Source organism: Dermochelys coriacea, chromosome 2 (assembly GCF_009764565.3).
Source record: "Dermochelys coriacea isolate rDerCor1 chromosome 2, rDerCor1.pri.v4, whole genome shotgun sequence".
Classification (NCBI taxonomy): Eukaryota; Metazoa; Chordata; order Testudines; family Dermochelyidae; genus Dermochelys; species Dermochelys coriacea.
Window position 1 is genome coordinate 10,703,659 of NC_050069.1, and position 14,212 is coordinate 10,717,870.

A 14,212-nucleotide genomic window follows, 5' to 3' on the forward strand; every position below is an offset into this window, starting at 1 on the left:
TCTAATAGATTAGTAAGATATGATCTCCCTTTACAGAAACCATGTTGACTTTTGTGCAACAATTTATGTTCTTCTATGTGTCTGACAATTTTATTCTTTACAATTGTTTCAACTAATTTGCTTGGTACTCATGTTAGACTTACCGGTCTGTAATTGCCAGGATCATCTCTAGAGCCCTTCTTAAATATTGGCGTTACATTAGCATCTTCCAGTCATAGGGTACAGTAGCTGAATTAAAGGACAGGTTACAAACCATACTTAATAGTTCCACAATTTCAAATTTGAGTTCTTTCAGAACTCTTGGGTTAATGCTATCTGGTCCCAGTGACTTGTTACTGTTAAATTTCTCAATTAATTCCAAAACCTCCTCTAGTGATACTTCAATCTGTGGCAATTCCTTAGATTTGTCACCTACAAAAGACAGCTCAGGCTTGGGAGTCTCCCTAACATCCTCAGTCATGAAGACCAAAGTAAATAATTCATTTAGTTTCTCTGCGATGACTTTATCAAATTTAAGTGCTCCTTTTGTATTTCGATCAACCAGGGGCCCCACTGGTTGTTTAGCAGGCTTCCTGCTTCTGAGGTACTTAAAAAAATTTGTTATCACCTTTTGAGTTTTTGGCTAGCTGTTCTTCAAATTCCTTTTTGGCTTTTCTTATTACATTTTTACATTTAATTTGACAGTGTTTATGCTCCTTTCTATTTACCTCACTAGGATTTGACTTCCAGATGCCTTTTAAAAAGGTGCTTCTGGGTGACACCCCATACAATTTGGTGTCAGCATTGCCTAGCCTGCTTGATGGCCCATTAAGGACCATCAGCTGTACAACTAACCCATTGAGAGAAGGCAGATACACCTTGAGACTGAGCAACGCATGCAGAGACATGCCTATGGACAGATTTCTAAGGTTTTTCCATGCAATGTGCTGGGTAGCTTGTTTTTGGAACAAAGGAAGCACAGGCCACATGGCAAGAGGATATAAAAGGCCCTGGAACCCCCTCCATTTTATCTTCAGTCCTGCTTCTTACCTCTGGAGGAACTTTGCTACAAAATGAAGCTCTGAAAAAAGGACTGAATGACCCATCCAAGCTGTGGATGTACTCCAGAGACTTGATTTGAGCCTGCAGTTTATTCCATCACTGCTACAAGCCTGAACCAAGAACTTTGCCATTACTGTAGATAATTGATTCCATTTAACCAATTCTAGCTCTCATCTATATTTATTTCTTTTTATGAATAAACCTTTAGATTTTAGATTCTAAAGGATTGGCAACAGTGTGATTTGTGGGTAAAATCTGACTTGAAATATTGAGCTAGGTATGGAGCTTGGTCCTTTGGGATCAGGAGAACCTTTTTTCTTTTATTGGGGTATAGGTTTTCATAACCAGTCATCCCCATAAGGAGTAGCACTGGTGGTGATACTAGGAAACCGGAGCATTAAAGGGAATTGCTTGTGTGATTTATGGTTAGCCAGTACAGTAAAACCAAAGTCCTCTGTGCTTGTCTGTTTTGATGTGCTTTAGAAATAGAGAAACCCCTGCCTTAGACTACAACTACCCTACTCTAATATGTCATGAAATGATACATTTGGTTGTGTCTCACCAGAGGCAGCATCGTTACAGTGCTATTTAGTTGAGGGTGAGTTCCTCCATAGGGCTATGCCAAGTACAGTTCTGCTGCCCTTGATTCACACAATGAGGATAAGAATGCTTTATTACTCCTGCGCCAATAACAAGGAGACTGGGGATCCAACACCAACCAAAAGTGATCATTTGGGCAAGCAATTCCATCATGCTGAGCCTATAGGCAGGGTGGGTGTGCCCATGCAAATGAATCAGCTCCTGAAGTCCTCTTCCAAAGCTCATCACTAGATGTCAGCGGAGAGCTCATTCAGACTCTGCTTACACTTATATGAGGTTTCTAAGCCACCAAATCTTAATGTGGATTTGCTAGCCCTCTGTTTGGTTCCTGCCAAGCAACCATATCTGCTCCAGCTTGTTCAGTGCAGTGTTGTTGTTGCTGTGTTGGCTCACCTTGTCTCTCTAATAACCAGCCTATTAAGGCCTGACACAAAGTCCCTTTCCAGAATGCAGAGCGTACAGAAATCCCTTTGTGCTCCTAACCACTTTGAGGGCTTAAATGGTGCAGAGTGCCCTGTAATGAATAGTTCTCTGCATTTACCTCCTATAACTTTAAAGAGCTAGGTAAATTTTTTTATCCTAAGTTATGGAAAATAAAAAACAAAAAATGTCTTGGATAAATAGGAGAAGAAAAATTATGTTAATCATAAAATAGAGAACAGGATATTTAACATAAGATTGCTGAGTGTACTTTAATGTTCTGTTTTCCTGATGTTTTAGAAATCGAGCCCAGATTATGTTGGTGAAGCGGCTTAAATTATGAATTTTGGTAATCACTTTTCACTGCCAATGTTTTTGTAACTTTCTTTCACATATTTTGTTGTATTACTCAGCTTATTGAATACACAATACAACTTGCAGAGATTCTTGAATATTTACCCACAAAGTACATGTATTAATGTGGCTTGTTGGATTGTTTAAAACAAAGCAAATCAGAGGTAACCTGCTGTTTCTGTGTTGATTACACATATTAATTTATTAATTTTTTATTATCCCTAAAGACTAAATCCCTACTATCCCTAAATATTTTTGTAAATCCAGCATTTCTGAAGATTAAGTACTTGTCTCAAATCAACTTTAAATTTTCAAGGATACGTACAACATTTTGAATTTGTCCATAATCCCACCTGCCACTCCATGCCTGGGGGTCTGATGCCAGCCCTCCTGGATGGATTATATGTAAGAAGAGTCTGGATGAGCTCTCCCCTGACATTTAGTGGGGAGCTGTAGAAAAATACTTCAGAAGCTGATCTCATTTGCATGGAAACACCCACCCTGCCTAGGTGCCCAGCATGATGGGATTGCTTACCCAAATGATCACTTGTTGCTGGTGTTGGATCCTGAGTCTCCTTGTTATTGGGGCAGGATAATAAAGGGTTGTTATACTTGTGTGTGAACCGAGGACCTGGCACAACCCAATGGAGGGACTCACCCTCAACTGAACAGCACTCGTTAGGCAGGGGATATGGGTTCCAAAGCCTAGTGTGTTGAGAGGATGAGGACAGGTTGTCTTTGTTTAGGCTCCCACCATCATTTGAGTTTTTCCTCTCTTGATGGTATAACAAAAAAGACTCAATTGAGAGTTTTGTTTCATGCTCTAGAGTTGAAATTGCTGATATCTAGATCTAAGTATTAGACCTACTTTAGGATAGTGTCTTTATTGCTAAGAGATTACCCAATATCTGCTAGCACTGGGGCTCCCCCACTAACAGGTGAAATCACTGAGAGCTGTGTTAAGGGGGTGAGGGGGCTGGAAGACATCTTGGTGAGTGGGCAGCTGCCAGAGAAGTATGGTAAATGGTCAGCAGGTTATCTGGTGGAGAGGTGTGGCAAGCAGCCAGCAGGGAGGCTGGCAGAGAGATATGGCAAGTGGCCAGAAGAGAAGCTGGTGGAGAGGGCTGGAGCCTTGCCCCGCAGAGGTGTGGCAATTGACCGTTGGGGTGATGAGTGAGTCCCTGAGCAGGGTAGCAGTAAGGTACCTCCTTACACACGCCCCCTCCCCTTCCTTCCATGCAGAGTGGGAGGTGAACTCTGTGGATGAACCTCTGAACTTTGGGGCTGAATTGGCCAAGGACAGCAACTGTGAGTGGGGTACAGAGAAGGGATGGGCACGTTAAAGAGACTTTTGGGTTGCTGGACTTAAGACTCTGAGGGGAAAAGGACACTGCCCAACTTACTTGGGGGTGAGTCTGTTGCTCATGGTTTGTGTTTATGAACCCTAGTTGTGGTGTTTTTCCAAATTAATGCTGAGTTAATTCCTTCCTTTTATTAAAAGTTTTTGCTCCACTCAGACTCTGTGCTTGCAAGAGGGGAAGTATTGCCTCTTAGAGGCGCTCAGGGGGTGGTGTGTAATTGTCTCAGGTCACTACTTGGAGGCTTGAGCTGGTTTTGTGTTGTACTGTTGAAAAGGAACCCCTAGATACTGAACCCGGCCCTTGTTGCTGCTGGCTCCACCTGGCAGAAGGGTTACATATATATTGTCAGTTCAGATATATTACTTATTGGTGAAGTTTATGGGATCCTATCTTGCAGGGTTTTTAGAGAAACTAAGAAGCACAAATGACCAGAGTCTTCATCTTGTAATGGAAAGAAATTGATCTTGTGATCTCTGATTAATCTTTTTTTGGAAGGTCAAAATACTCCAAAGGTCCTACCAATATGGCCTTGTTTTCCTGACCCAAATACAGCAAGGCGTTAATACTATGGATGTGAGGAAGAATTACTGCAATTAATCATCTAACCCTGTGCTCCCTTCCCCAGTAGTGGCCCAACCTCTGCTCCCCTACTCCTGACCATGTCCCCCCTCCCGGACACATGGTCCTGCTCTCAGCCTGAGCCCAAGGGGAATGGACAGGGGTAAAGGGGCTGGCTTTCAGCACCCCCACTATTGAAAATGTTCCCTTGCCACTGGTTCACAATGAATCTACTGCACATATATATTATCTTTGTCAAGTGTCTTTATTAACAACAAAAACAGACAGTCTTATGTGTAAAACCCATTTTTTTTTAAATTTTTTACATAATATCCCTGAGCTGTCCAAAAACATAAAATGTCCAATTAGAATTTCAACTCTACTGTTGATTTTTGTTAAGAAAATTTAACATGTTTACATGCTCTGGTATCAGTCTTGTGCACAGCTGATTAATAGTAAGGCCAGCATTGGAAAACACAAGTTCTGCAGGCACAGATGCTTCTGGAATACAAAGGTAACTGCCAGTTTTCCAAGCTTTGGAAAACTCTATGCATTGACCTTCCACCACTCAAATGGACTGCATACCAATGAAGGATGAGGCTCCCTGAAGTAATTTTCCAGTTCATTTTCTACTGCATTCTCCTCATTCTCCTTTTTGGTGTAATCTTCACCTAAAAGCATCACTACAGTATAGCACTTTTCTCAGTTTAATGGATTTTTTTCGGCGCTGGCTCTATCCGCTCATCCGGTTCAGTACTTCTTGGTTCAGCCCCAGTATGTGGAGGTTCTTCTATTTCTAACATGGACGCAAGTCGCAGGAGCTTTGATTAAGCAGCAATCTGGACAACAGGCAAAAGAAACCGTATGTGTTTATGGCATGGATCTAACAAGGAGACAATAAGTGCAGGTTTGGCAGTTATGACAGGATCGTTGGGTTTCAAGCGATGCTCCAGAGAGCAATGAACAGCAGGCTTGAAATCAGCAACTTTTCCATTTTTGATAGGAACTTCGCTTCTCAGGTGAGTTTGGAGAAGATGGTTGCAAATTGGATAAATATTTCAAATTGACACTGACTGTTCAGCAGACGAGGCAGTTGTATGCATTTTAAAGTGGAAAGTAGTGGTAAGATATCCTGTATTAATTGCCAATGCTCATATTGCAGCTGAAGTGTTTGGGATGAGATTGTTTTGTTACAGAGCTATCTGAAAGCACAGTTGTCATAGCCCACCTTCATTCACTGAGTTTTTTGAACATGTCATATACTGAATTCCAGCGAGTTTTACATGACTAGATCACATGGTGTTGCTTAACCTAAAGCTGTGTTTGTTTTGAGTGCTTTTGCAGCCACGGTGCTGTAGTGGAAGTGTGCAACTAGACTACTTGCAGCTGCAACAGCACGATCCACACTATTTGAAGAAAACTCATAATTTATGGCTAGCTGAAAAGTATGGGCAAAACAATTGACAGATTCCCATGTAACATACTTTGATGTGTTGGCGAGCGCAATGTTGTTTGCATTATCGTATATGCACACCAAGACAGGGTCTTCCAGACCCCATCTTTCCACTGTAGCATTTAATTTTTCAGCAAGGTTTTCTGTGGTATGTCATTCTGCCATACTTTCGGTTTGTACAACTGTGGATCGAAGTTCCCAATTTTCAATATAATGGCAAGTGACAGTCATGAAGCTTTCTGTAGTTAATGCTGTCCAGTATTCAGTGGTGAAAGCTACTTTAACGGTGTTTTCCAATTTTTCCCAAACAGACTTCACACAGTCTTCATAGCACTTCTCTAGTCGAGAGGTTATTTTCTGTCTCACAGGCACACAGCATTCATGTTCTACAAAACGCTTCAACTCATCCATGAAAATCTGTACCCTCAACGACACTTACAGGCAGCATATCTGTAGTGATCATGGCGCACAACAACTCTGTTAGTTTTTCCTCACGTTGTGTGTTGCGTTTTCTTGAACTGCCAGAAACAAACGCGGTTAGCATTGTTCGATTTTTGCTTTCTTTTTCACGTGAAACAGAGCCATGTTTCATCTTCAAATGGTTCAGCCTTGCTCTGGCGCTATTTGCATACCTCAGCTCTGTATTACACAGTTTACATTTAACGGTGTCTTCTGCTATTTTTGTGAAGTAATTCCAGGCATAACTCCTTTTTGATCGCGCCATCTTCACTATATAGAACAGTAGTCACCAAAAATCGTGATCACTTACTTGACACTACCAAAGCGTGACAGGGGGAGCGGGGGCCCGGACACGGACAGGGGTAACGAGGCGGGCCGGGGCCAGGAGCACAGTCACAGAGCTTTTCCAGTGGCCCCAAGCGAGCGCTCAGCCTCCCCCTGCCCTGGCTGGGGCCATAGGGGAGCTGAGAGCAGCGAGCATGGGCACGGTCTTGTCCCGAAGAGATGGGGCTGGAGACTCGTTTCCCCAAGGGGAAGCGTCACCTGTGGCCCATGGTAACGCCCTGGTAAGCTCTCCGAGGCAGGGACTGTCTTTGTTTTGTGTTTGTACAGCACCAAGCACCGTGGGTTCCGGGTCTGTTTAGTGGGGCTCAGGACACAAACCACAACCACCCCGGAACAACCCCTCAGTCTCAACCGGGCCACCAGGGTAACCCAGCAGCCTCGGAGTCCCCCCGCCCACCTCCCTCAGCCCCCGGGACGGCTCTGCCCCCGCCTCCCCTGCCCCCGCCTCGTTCTCAGGCGCAACGGCCGGGGGAAGACCGCGAAAGAGTCGGGGCCGGCAGGCGCATGCGCCGTTTTGCCGCTCTCCTGGGCCGGTCGAGGCTCTGGGCGGCTGTTGACGTCAGTTCCGCCCCTCCCCCATTTCTGTGAGCCGGGCTGGAGGCGGAGTCGGCGTCGGTTCCTGCTGGGGCTGTGAGTGTCCCCGACCCGCGTCGCCTAACCCGCCCTCTTCCTCCCCATCCCGGGCGGGGGGATTTGAATTGACGCCGGGTCCCGCGGCGGAGCCTGCGCTGTGAGTGTGGACGGGACTGGGCGAGGGTGTGTGCGCCCGGGTGGGCTACTGCTGAGGGCGCCAAGCGGCAGCTGCCCTCCGCCCATACCTAGGGAGTCTTGGCCCCCGGGATCGCCCCTCACCGGGCCCCTGGCCTTTTCCTTGCGCCCCCCTTCCTCGGCGCCCTGTTCCCCGGGATCGCCCCTCACCGGGCCCCTGCCCTTTTCCTTGTGCCCCCTTTCCTTGGTGCACAGTCCCCTGGATCCCCCCAACTGGGTTCTTTGCCCTTTTCCTGTTGTCCCCCTTCCTTGATGCCCTGTCCCCTGGGATCCCCCCCTAACTGGGCCCCTGCCCTTTTCCTTGTGCCCCCTTTCCTTGGTGCACAGTCCCCTGGGTCCCCCCCTGCAACTGCGTTCTTTGCCCTTTTCCTGTTGCCTCCCTTCCTCAGCGCTATGTTCCCCGCCAGCTGTGATCCCTGCCCTTTCCCTGGTGCCCCCCACCCTTGGTGCCCTGTTCCCTGGGGTCGTTCCTAGCCAGAGCCCCTGACCTTTCTTGGGTGTCCTCCTTCTCCCAACTTAAACAGCCTGCCTTTTCACTGGTGCCCTGCCCCCCCAGGTGCCTGGGCCCTGCCCTTTCCCGCATTGTACCTCTCTTCCCGTTGCTCCTCCTTGCCCGGCCCTTAGTTACTTCTTGTGGGACTTCCATCATCCCCCACTCCTCCCACCACAGTTTCCCTGGACAGCAGTGGTTCTGGTCCCCTGGGGTTTGTCTGGTAGAGCGTTGTACAGTGGGAACAGCCTTTTCAGACAGCTGTAGTCCCTCCTGAATCTGAGCCACTGTGAAAAAGTGAAATTGGCTGGTCTATTTTGTTGCCCAAGCTGAAGGCAAATGTGGGAAGTAAAGAGCATAAAGGGTGAAAACCAAACTACAGATGTAAACATTTCCCAGACAGAATAACTCAAGGAAACCCCGCCCAGCCTGTCGGTTGTTTCAAACTTAGTTTGAGTACTGGTTTATAGAATAAATAAATCATCTTTTCTTACACCACTTGTACTTTTGAGCTGCATGTTGGTATCGGTTATTAGCTTGTCCTGGCCCCCCTTCTAAAAATTCACAGGTGGATGACAACTTCTGCTTGGTTTGAACTTAAAACCCAACAAGAATGGGGGTGTCAATGTTAGACAGTTCACCTGAGAGAGAAGTTGAAGTGTTTAAGTAAAAAGGAAAAAGTAATAATAGGTCTTGCCCACCTAACAAAATGTATAAACTATCATAAAGGTCAAATGACTCCTGCGTCTAAATCGCTGCTGTTCTGCACCTTGTGGAACCATTTATCGCTGTGCAAAGTAGGTGTAAAATTCTGTCATTCTGATTTGGAAATGTTGTACACCCTCTTTGCACAGTGATAAATGGTTCCACAAGGTGCACCACCGAGACGGAATGGCAAATCTAAGGGTAAGCTGTTGCGCTTCAGTGTAGACACCGTCTACCCTGACGGGACACACATGGCTGTCTGCACCTGGTGTTAGGTCTGTATAGCTACATCTCTCAGGGGTGTGTATTTTTCACACTCCTTACAAATGTAGCCATACCAGTGTAAACTCCTAGCATAGACCAGGCTTAGGGCATGGATACACTGTAAACTTAAAAGCGCTTCTGCAGGAATGCTCTCGTGGCAGCGCTTTGAAGTGTGAGTGTGGTCATGCGGGAGCACTGGGAGAGAGATCCACCTGGTAATCCACCTCCACGAGGGGATTAGCTCTGTGGCTCCCAGCGCTCGGAGCCTGTCTACACTAGTGCTTTAAAGTGCTCAGATTTGCTGCGCTCGGGGGTGATTTTTCATACCCCTGAGCCAGCAAGGTAAAATGTAAGTGTAGACAAGCTCTTAGTTGTCAAGCGAGGAGTACTATACCAGATTTGTATAACTATGTCGCTCAGGGGTATGAAAAAGCCACACCCCTGAACGATGAGGTTAAACCAACCTAACCACCAGTGTAGGCGGTGCTAGGTCCATGGGAAAATTTTCCCATCAACCAAATTACTGCCTCTCGGGAAGGTGGGTTATCTACATGGATGGTAGAAGCTCTCCGCGTCAACGTAGGTAGTGTCTTCACTGAAGTGCTATAGTGGCACAGGTGTAGTGTTTTAAGTGCAGACAAGCCCTTAAAACTCTGCTTTGAGTGGGGATATACTGTCATAAGGGACAGTATTAATGCTGTCCAGTAACAGTTAATATAAGCTGACCTCACATAATGATATTTAATAGAGAGCCAGTATAACTTTCTCAAAATAGAATAATTTGCTTGAGTACATAAACTTAACATTTGGGTGTTTTATTAGGTAATAATACAAAGATTTTTTTTTTTCTTGAGTGTATGTTGTGGTTGCAACCCCAGGTCCTACCTGGATTTGGAATAAGGAAGAATAGCCATACTAGGTCAGACCAATGGTCTGTCTAGCCAAGTATCTTGTCTCTAACAGTCAATAGTACTAGAACTTCATGGAGAGTGTACAGAACAGGGCAAATTTGGAGAGCTCCATCCCTATCTTTCCCTGCTGGCTTCTGGCAGTTAGAAATTTAGGGTTGCTGTGAGCATCTGGTTGTATTCCTGACCACCTTGGCTAATAGCCATTGATGGACCTTTCCTCCATGAGCTTACCTAGTATTTTTCTGAACCCAGTAAAACTTTTGGTCATCACAGCATTCCATGGCAATGAGTTCCAGAGGTTAATTGTGCATAGTATGAAAAAGTACTTCCTTTTGTTTGAATTAAATCTGCTGCCTATTAATTTAATGGGGTGACCCCTGCTTTTTGTATTATAGGAAAGGGTAAATGACACTTCTCTATTCACTTTTTCAACACCATTCATGATTTTTATAGACCTCTAGATCATATCATATAATGATTGAAAATAATTGCTGTGGGCACTACTTCGTTCTCTCATATCATTTGTGAGCATGAGTCTCCCCTCCACTTGCCCCCTTTCCAAGTTTTTAGGGCATGAACTTGTGAGGTCCTTCAGATCATCATCTCCTCTTGTGGGTGCTTAGTATTTGTCAGGAGATGCTGAGCACCTTTCAGGTTCAAGAATTGAGTTTAGTAGTGACCAAATTAAATCCCCTTCCCCCCCTGCAAAACAAAGAAACAAACCCAGAGTGTTGCAGAAGTAACTAGATTAAAGTTAGAGGGCAGTAATTTTCCACTTTTTCACCCAAATGAATTTTTAGGGTAACATAACTGTAGTCTCTAAAGGCATAGCTCTCTAAACAATGTTATTGTTTGTAAAATCTGTTGACTGGAAATTTTGTAATCTGTATGATAAATTTCAGGATTAGGCTTCAGAGTGAGAGTGGCAGAGTGTCTGAGTCAATGTGAAGCGATGGAAATGGCTACAAATATGGTTGAGAGCTCTTTTGGTTTAGAATATCACCAGGTTCAATCATCTTTGGGATTCGTGGGCTTTTATTGTCCAATTTTTAAGTTCTCAGTCATTTTGAGAACTTGTGCACTGTACAGCTGCAGTGAGGCATGCATATATTCCAGGCCAAGTGTCATAGACAATTGTGATATCAGAGCTAACTCCATCAATCGTTACCCTTACTCTACAGCAAACTTTCATGCAACAGCCACATTGGTTGTCTGAGGGAGACTGCACATATGGTGGATTACTTGGCCTAACTGCTACCCTTGTGTCACATCATGGACTTTCAGTAGTTGAGTAAAATATCAAAACTAAAACGTAATGTTTGAGTTCTAGAATAGTCTTTGTCATGTACTTGTGCACTACTGTAACAGTGTGCAGGAGAACCCAACTTTTTAATTTTTCTATGCATACATGATTGCTGCCTCTTTTTGCTGGACTTTGACACTTGTAAGCTTTTTAGGCCAAGCCTGTGTCTTTGTATGTGTTTCAGTAGTACTTAGCCCAAGTGGCTCTAATCCTGGTGGGGGAAAGTAATATGAATATTAAATATAAAATCAGTATTTCTCTTTAATTATTGCAGTGTTTCAACATGTCTTAAGGATACAGTTACATAAATTAAATATTAACAATGTTACGTAGGATTTGCTTTGTAAATAAATTTAAGGGGCATTTTAGCCCTCATAGCTCCAAAAAGGAAGGTCTTTTATTGAAACTTTATGAATTCTTGAATGGTTATTTTCTTCCTACTCTGGTATTCATCAACTTCTATCTTGCCTCTTAATTTCTACATTGCCTTGCTTTATTTGTGAGCTCTTCAAGTCTCGTTTTTTATATTAAGTTTTTTAAAACTGACATGCTGGTGCAGCGACTGCACTAAGATTACCCCTTTTGTGTGTTTGTTTTATCTTTGGCAATAGACAGCATGAGATTGCTGCAGAATTAGTAAAAAGAGGAAAGTAAAGCAGAGTATGGTCCCTCCTATAGTGGTGGTTTAATTTGTAGTGATGTGGAGGTAAAACAGCAATATCTGGAATGACTTTGAGAGAGTTTGTAACATACATATGTGATCTGGAAGTGTTCAGCATTAAAGTTCGTATTGGAGTCAGCCTGCACTCAGATAACAGAAAATGTGTGTGGCATAAAATAGGGACAGAAAGAAATAAAATTATGTCAGATGGCGAGTATTATTAGGGTTAGAGTTTGCATTATTAAACTATTTTGCAGGGTTTAGTATCTTTACCATTTCAAATTATGTTGGAATGAAACTTGTAAAGGAGGAGTACTTGTGGCACCTTAGAGACTAACAAATTTATTTGAGCATAAGCTTTCGTGAGCTACAGCTCCGATGAAGTGAGCTGTAGCTCACGAAAGCTTATGCTCTAATAAATTTGTTAGTCTCTAAGGTGCCACAAGTACTCCTTTTTCTTTTTGCGAATACAGACTAACACGGCTGCTACTCTGAAACTTGTAAAGGAGGTGCTAAGTCAGGATACCAACTTTTTTTTTTATTGCTCTAGGTTAATTTATCTTGCTTTTACCTATGTTGAAATGTCTAAAACTCTGATTATATCTTGTTGTATAATAAACAGTAAGATTTCTTCTTTGGAAAGAAGGTTGACAGTACTGGATATCATTCTTTTTCAAACCCCTGGAGCCATTTGTAACACATGACAGATCCTTTACCCTTTTTTTCCTTTACCTTTATCCCTTTCTCTACAGTTCTTTCAATTATTTCCTCAGAAATATAAAACTGTAATGGCAGGATGGGAGAATGCAAAACATGTTTAGGTAGCACCATTCTTTTGCAGCAGATACAGCATTTTAGGAAAATCTGCTTTTAGAAATATTTCTGCATGTATTTTTGTCATTCTTGAAGTTGAGTTTAAAAATTTGTTTAATATTGTCCATAGCTGACCTCTACTAACTTCTTTCCAATCTTTGCTCCCTCAAACAACTAGCATAGTAGTTTACGGAATGGAAAACAGTTTTGAATAATGTATGTAATTGTTGCCAGTGGTAGTACTTCCATAGATAACGCTAATTTAGGCCCAGAGCCTGCAATCATTAATGCATATGCCTTGTTTTATGTGAGTAATCTCTCACAGTAGTTTAGTCAGTGGAACTACTGATATGCTTAATGTCAAGCAAGTGCATACGTGTTTGCAAGATTAGGCTCTAAATTAAACATAGCCCATTAAGGGATAACAAACCAGGCAAGTGAGGTATAGGAAGGACAAGGATAGCAACGAAGTTCATAGGTTATACTTTAGCCTCATCTTATTTATGGATTTTTATTTCTGAATGGGGGTTTTAGCTCTGCTTTGTGTGGCAAAGAGTTTTAGGGTTGAGCCCACAGGGTGCAGACTCGTTAGGGGAGGGACCTGACTTTTTTTTTTTCTTCAAGTGCCATCCACTCCTCTGTGAAAATAATTAATATTTTTTCTTTTTATTAGACTATAATTGATGCAAAATGAGTGTTCCTGACTACATGCAGTGTGCTGAGGACCATCAAACTCTCCTGGTTGTGGTCCAGCCAATTGGGATTGTCCCTGAAGAAAACTTTTTTAGGATCTACAAACGAATTTCAACCGTGAGTCAGATTAATGTTCGTGACTCCCAGCGTGTGCTATATATCCGCTATAGACATCACTACCCTCCGGAAAACAATGAATGGGGGGATTTTCAGACTCATCGGAAAGTTGTGGGGCTCATAATCATAACAGACTGTTCCTCTGCAAAGGATTGGCCTCAAACTTTTGAAAAATTCCACCTTCAGAAGGAAATATATGGTTCTACACTCTATGATTCCCGATTGTTTGTCTTTGGGCTTCAAGGAGAGGTTGCAGAGCAGCCCCGCACAGATGTGGCATTTTACCCTAGTTACAATGAGTGTGAAACTGTGGAGAAGAGAATAGAAGATTTTATTGAATCTCTCTTCATTGTACTGGAATCCAAACGTCTTGACAGGGCCACTGATAAATCTGGTGACAAGATTCCACTTCTGTGTGTCCCTTTTGAAAAAAAGGACTTTGTAGGTCTGGACACTGATAGTAGGTAAGTAGTTTATTTACAACCTAACAGGGCTTGAAAAATGTACCTGATGCTAGCTCAAGGACTAAGCCTATTAGCCTGGGTAAAAAAAATGACTGTGGCACCAATGCCACTTCTACCTCAAGGCAGTATCTTCTGTAATGTAAGGGAACTTATTTTATTTACTAGTGGACTATATTTAATTTTATTACCTTGTTAATTAACTTTATATTCATATTTTTAAATTTAATTTGTAGGACTTGTCAAATAGTTTATTAAAAAAGTAATTGAATAGGTTTGACAGATTCTACCTCTAGTTATATTTTTGCTGAATGAAATTTGACTAGCTATAGAACTGGATGAATATTACAAATTAATGTATTGTATTTGATCAATAAATTGTAGTAAAATTAATTTTACATATTTTGCTGTGTAGACTAACCCTATTTACTGCAT

General features: G+C 42.9%; 1 protein-coding gene and 1 long non-coding RNA gene across 6 annotated transcripts in view; one reads left to right on the forward strand and one right to left on the reverse strand.

Annotated features, from left to right (window-relative positions):
- Positions 1-5,057: 5,057 nt before the first annotated feature.
- On the reverse strand, positions 5,058-6,976 carry LOC122458585. Its single transcript, XR_006278638.1, has 3 exons — positions 6,420-6,976; positions 5,819-6,305; positions 5,058-5,173 (listed from the first exon to the last, which is right to left on the reverse strand). It is a non-coding gene; the product is annotated as an uncharacterized LOC122458585 (long non-coding RNA).
- A 101-nt stretch (positions 6,977-7,077) lies between these two features.
- TRAPPC9 (trafficking protein particle complex subunit 9) overlaps positions 7,078-14,212 on the forward strand; it is an 874,505-nt gene continuing 867,370 nt past the window's right edge. For 4 of the 5 annotated variants that reach the window (XM_043507301.1, XM_038389963.2, XM_043507303.1 and 1 more), the window contains exons 1-2: positions 7,106-7,321; positions 13,180-13,780. In XM_043507301.1, coding sequence (XP_043363236.1) covers positions 13,197-13,780 — 584 coding nt within the window. In that variant the 5' untranslated portion in view covers positions 7,106-7,321; positions 13,180-13,196. Of the gene's footprint in view, positions 7,322-13,179; positions 13,781-14,212 lie in introns of all 5 variants that reach the window. The other variant, XM_043507302.1, reaches the window with a different exon arrangement.